We start from the raw sequence: 6,000 nt of genomic DNA on the forward strand, positions 1-6,000 counted from the left end.
ATAAAAAGGCAAGACTAGTACTTGACATGGGTCTCACCTTTCCAGTACTGGGCTTTAGAAGCTGGACTGATATTCAATAACTAGAAGAGGCATGATCTGTAAACCAACTCAGGAGTTATGAGTCAAGCACAACAGTAAGTCCTAACAGCTCAGGGGTAGAGCACGTTACCATAATTAAATGCCTCACTTGGAAATCAAAGTTCATCCTATATTTTCAGAAGATTAAGTTACCCATAAAAATACATGATGAGGTTGGAGCCAAGGTTAGGTTACTCTCAACAGATTCTGTCTCTGCACTTACCTCTAGCCTATCTCTCTACAGTATTCTATTTTTCCAAATTTTTAACTGCTTGGATAGCAAACTGTGCTGCTTCATGCTCTAAGGGTGACCACCATCGTACTGATTGGCTTCCTCTGTTGACATTTTCACCCGCTGTACACCACGCCAAGCGCGACAGGCATCTTCCTTAGCATTACCTTTTAAAACTGTCAACAAGGGACACATTCAAACATCGTCTCAAAAAAACCACTTCCTACTGAAGAAGCCTATTTGGTCTGTAATGACTTTACCTGATTTTGAAATAAATAAAAGGGAACCAAATTATATGTCACACTTCAGCATAAGGGATGGTATAAATCACTAGACAAAATGCTTACCTCTGTTTAAAATGCATTAGCATATTTCCAGATACTGGCTCATAAAACCCCAATTGAACTTCATGTTCTTTGTCCCAAAATAAAATATTGATGACATAAAAATTTTGGTTTTAAAAGTCATACGTATTTTGAAAAGTTAAATAAATTACTACCAGTGTTCTAAAAGTATAAATTATTTTGTCACAAACTACCAGTTATTGAACAGGTACATATCGAAATGGCTGGGGCAAGGACACATCTAAATGGACTGTGTATTTTCTAGTTTTAAATACTTCAAATCAATCCTCCAGTGATTAATATGTTTCTGGTGTTCAAGATTTATAATATCTTATTGGATTTTTTTTCCTTTATTTTATACTTTCTTCCTAAAATAATTGTTTGTTTGTTGTTGTTGTTTGTTTGTTTATTTGTTTTCTTCGAGACAGGGTTTCTCTGTGTAGTCCTGACTGTCCTGGATTCACTTTGTAGACCAGGCAGGCCTCAAACTTACAGAGATCCACCTACCTCTGCCTCTCAGAGTGCTGGGACTACAGGTGTGTATCACCAAGCCTGGCATAAAATAATTTTTATTTTAAAAACTTTTTAGTAGGTTCTTAAAATATAACTAATAATAGTGATAAGTCATATGAAAAACAATAAATGTCATTATGTCCAAAGAGATTTCTATCATATTAAATTGCAATTGCATACAAGTTCATTTAGTGTTTGCAGTGAACTATAAACACAATGAAGCTGTCAAAGTTAGTGCGTTAGTTTCCCACAGCCACCCTCAGTAGCAGGTTCTATGACACTGTTTCTGGGAGAAAACTAACAGTGAGCTCACAACATCACACAGACACTCTTCCAGTTAGGATGAACAGGGAAGGAAAGCAGGGAAAGGTCTAGTTTTAAAGGAACATCTGAAGGTCTGATTAAAGACCAATAACTTTTTTTTTTCTGCTAGTGCTCACAGTCTATACCTAAAGAATAAGGAGGAGAAATATAACCTGTGGCCAGTGTCATTTTAAGACCACTATACTGGACACGGAGGAGGAAGTAAAACATGGAATAATCTGAAAGGTTTTGTCACTGTCCACATTATCTAATTCTGAATCTCACATCTCCCGGGTTTGCACAGAAGAATAAAGGTATATGCCATTTTCTTAAAATGTATATTTAATGTTTTTGAAATGTGTGCTAAGAAAGGAAGGATAAAGTGATCTTAATTATTAACTTATACTATACCTTTCCACGTCAAAGGGAAAACAGAACTTGGGCACGCTCTGCAGTACTTCCTACAAATGAAAATTCAAAATAAAGAGGATGCTTTAGAAGATTTTTTAAAGATGCAGTTAAAACTTTTGAGACAATTTCAAGGAGCTGGTGAAGTATTTTTAAGACAAAGGCACAGATTCTCAGACTGAAATAATTGATTATTAAAAAGGAATTAAGAGTGTGCTTTAGCAGATTGTGCTGACAATGCCCGGAAGCCCCAGGAGGGACCGGCCTGGCCGGAGGGGCATTAACGCCCTCCGCAGCCCTGCTGGGGTCCCTTCAACAAGGCCATATGGATCTCACATGGAGCAAGGCGCCAGATGGGCAAGCTATGTCTGCTGCTGCTTGTACCACAGGCTAGCCACAGGGACTTTTCACAGATTCTGCCTCAAAAATACAAATGTTGTTTCAATTAAAACGCAGGCAGAGAAAGGGAATGAAGTTGGCAGCAGAATAAATTACTAAAAGCTCTGACAATTCTGCATGTCCATATGATAGTATTTTAAAAACTACAAAAAAATTTATAAGACTTTGTATAGAGTGTGAAACATACATTTACATCTTTAAATACTCGGTGCTAAATTCATTTCAAATAGCCCTCCTAAATGTGTGTACTAAAATAAGTCTCTCATAGCCAAATATTAAAATAGTAAGTACTTAAAATCAATGTTTTACTAAAACAGATGATAATCTCATTAAAATTTAGAGATAATATTTATTTAAAATTACAATAAAATTCAAGCAACAGTCAGACAGCTGGAAAAATAAAAGAAGACCTACTTTGATACAGCTGAGTAATACATTAAAATTTAACTGAGCCTAAAGTTCTACCTATAATTACAAATTAAAGTAGGGCATCTTAGGCGCAAAAACTGAACACAATTCCTGTAAGGAAGCAAAGGAGCAAATATTTAAGCAAAGCCAACACTTCCACAAATGCCATTTACCAATAAAACTAAAATCTAGTAAAATGAGACAGATCCAAATGCAAGAACCTTCTATGGAAATACAGTACTGAGTATTTCTAAGTAGAATTTCTTACCTTTTAAAAATACATACTACAATTATCAGTTAAAAATAAAATACTGTAGAAATCCAATAGCAATACCAAAGAAAGTGTCAAGAGAACTAACTCAGAGAAGCAGAAAGAAAAGCATCATATTAAGGGGGAAAAAAAAAAAAACCCTTCAAGCCTTAGGGTGAGAATCAGACTTTCTTATGAATGCATACCATTAAAAGTTCGAACACAGGCCCATGTTTAGAGAAAGTTATTTTACTCTTGATAGTATTTTGCTAAATGTTATTAAAGAAGTCACTAGACATGAAATAAATTACTGAAAAACAGCTTATTTGAAATGAGGACAGTTGTTTTCATTTTATTGTTGCTTAGTCGTTATCTTTGGTCACACAACATGAAGCCATTTACCCATGGTTACAACTACAATGGTAAGATAAACTCCTTCAAAATTACCCATATAATTCAGAAAAATGTAACATATTCAGAGTCAATCTCTACCTCAGAATATATGTAAATTAGCTGTATATTTCACATAAATTTTCATGCTCAAATTAAGAAGGCAGCCTCTCCTTGAGTTGCTAAATCTTTCACAAACACCCCCTCTTTTCCATAAGCAACATGCATGCAGCACACTTCTGCAAACAGCCTCAGCTCGCTTCCCAACTGGCAGTAGCGTCCCTCAGGGGACAAGTCTTTAAACCTCTTCACTCTTTAAAATTCAACCAGCCAGCAGGTCTATAGACAAGTGTATAAAGAGTATAGAAAAAAACATCCTCTCAGCTCACGTCAGTGACAGAGCAGCTCTGCTGCTGACTGCTCTCCCCTGACACTCTAGGCAGGGTGCACACAGATCAATAGCTCAAGTCCTATCGAGTTCCAAGGACGTGGTTTCCTCCTTAATTACAGGTGCATTATAAACTAAAGTTATAAAGGGGGAGGGGTTAAAGAGAGAAAAAATGGACTCAGCTTTTTTCCTTGAGTCATTTTAATAACAGTGATAATTGAAAATCATACTTATATTGAAAATCTACATATATTAGAAATAACTATGAGGTTTTATATTCTAATTCTCCCTCCTTTCTCCTGTCTCTCTCTCACACACACACAAACACACAGTTACTTCTAGATATGTGTTCATAGATTACTTAGGTTTACCATACTGCTGATCATAAACCAGAGATAAGTTTCTTGTGCTACTAAAAAAATTTAGTTCTACAAAAATTTCCTAAACCAAGAAAAAAAAATAGTTTCAGAATATTTTAATAAAAATATATTATTCTCACACACACAAAAAAAATCACAATTGTTAACACGTGTCAAAGATAAAAACAAATAACAAAAAGAATGAACTAGAATATGAAATTATCTAGATCAAAATACCAATGGACAATAATGAATATTTTGTACATGTTCTTTGCAAAATAAGACAACTAATAATATTAATGATTGGAAGTAATTCACGTAAATGTCTTTTTTTTCTTTTTTAATCTTTATTTTTTATTAATTAAATTTTATTCAATTTGTATCCCCCCTGTACCTCCCTTCCTCCTTCCCTCCCAATCCTACCCTCCCTCGTCCCCACCGTAAACGTCTTTATTAAGTGTTTGTCCCACAGAATGTAGCTCACCTACAGCCTTGTAAAGAAGCCATCTTGTGAAAGAGAAGAGTAAATGCTAGTGTTGGACAGACAGTCCACTCACCCAGAAAGCTACCATGCAGCATCTAAGCTGAAACAAGCACTTAAGAAACAATCTTCCTGAAATATTCTAAAATCCACATCTGGTCTTAGAAGTGCTTTGGAAAGGCTGTAGGTTGAAATGTGTCATTTCTATGACCTATTTCCACTTCCACTTTCGCCACAACTTCCTCCAAACAAATGGCAGTGCTTTCTAAAGCTACATACTTCTCTCTTTCCTGTTGTGCACAGGAAATCTAATGTACACCACTTACTTCAACTTTGTGTATTACAACTTCTTACAGCTTAGGTCTCTTCATGAAGTACATCATTACCCATATATACTCACCCACTTCCCCACACCACTTTCTCAACAGTACAACGCCTCCCATTTAGGATGTGTAGAACTGAAGTTACAGCCCTTAACATATACAGTCACAGAATCCTCTCCAAAGATATCCAAACAAAAAATATGGGAATCATTTAGACCCCTCCTCTCCCCGACTCCCAAATACAACGAATCATTCACCAAAATCACTAATTCAATTTCATAACTATCCTGTCCCCCATTGCTGCATATGGCAAAGTCAGTTAAACTCCAAACCTCCATTCCTAAGACTTTGCTGGGACATAAATCCCCACAAGTGGAAGGGCGGCAGGATGGAGTGGTGGGTCTCCTCCTCAGAGGTCAAAGGCTCAATCTTGAAGGTTTTCTATGGGCAATCACTGTTCCTCCAGCTAATACTACAGGAAGTGATCCTAGAACAAAGCTCAACACAGTGCATAACAGTCAGGAACAGCTGAACTCTCATGAACAGAGAGGTGATGTAGATTCATGTAGGAACTAGTTAACTAAAAATCTCTCTCCAAGAATCAGGAATTATCTCTCCAGGTCCACTCTACTAAGTAAGCCCTTTCCATGTGCTTGTAGAATGAGCTGTGAGGATTTAGTACATCACACAATGACACAGCAGCAATGACCAGTTTCCTGTGAAGAAAGCATCTCTACTCTTACTTTTCCAGAAACTTACTATGAGACATCTAACAGTTAAACCAAGAACCCCTTCTAGAACTAGCCATGGAACGGAGGTGCACCTATGAACCTCACCACAGAAACAGTAGGAATAGCCAGAATCCAGACTCATTTTATTTCAAATAATCTTGACTCCAGTAATTATAAAGATACTTCAGAAAGGATCTTCACCAACGCTATATCTGACAGAGGGCTAATATCCAGAATATATAAAGAACTCAAGAAGTTAAACAGCAACAATCAAGTAATCCAATTAAAAAATATGAGGTACAGAGCTAAACAGAAATTCTCAATACAGGAATACTGAATAGCAGAGAAACACCTAAAGAAATGCTCAACATCCTTAGTAATCAGGGAGATGCA

The 6,000-nt window shown here is 36.4% G+C and overlaps 1 protein-coding gene across 3 annotated transcripts in view; it reads right to left on the minus strand.

The window, feature by feature from the left end:
* Window positions 1–6,000, minus strand: part of Dennd1b (DENN domain containing 1B) — a 227,737-nt gene that overhangs the window by 155,794 nt on the left and 65,943 nt on the right. For all 3 annotated transcript variants that reach the window (XM_055624574.1, XM_055624573.1, XM_055624576.1), the window contains one exon: window positions 1,882–1,931. In XM_055624574.1, the coding sequence (XP_055480549.1) occupies window positions 1,882–1,931 (50 nt within the window). The remainder of the gene's footprint in view (window positions 1–1,881; window positions 1,932–6,000) is intronic.

Source organism: Psammomys obesus, unplaced genomic scaffold, assembly GCF_907164565.1.
Source record: "Psammomys obesus unplaced genomic scaffold, mPsaObe1.curated_primary_1811, whole genome shotgun sequence".
In the NCBI taxonomy this organism is placed as follows: domain Eukaryota; kingdom Metazoa; phylum Chordata; class Mammalia; order Rodentia; family Muridae; genus Psammomys; species Psammomys obesus.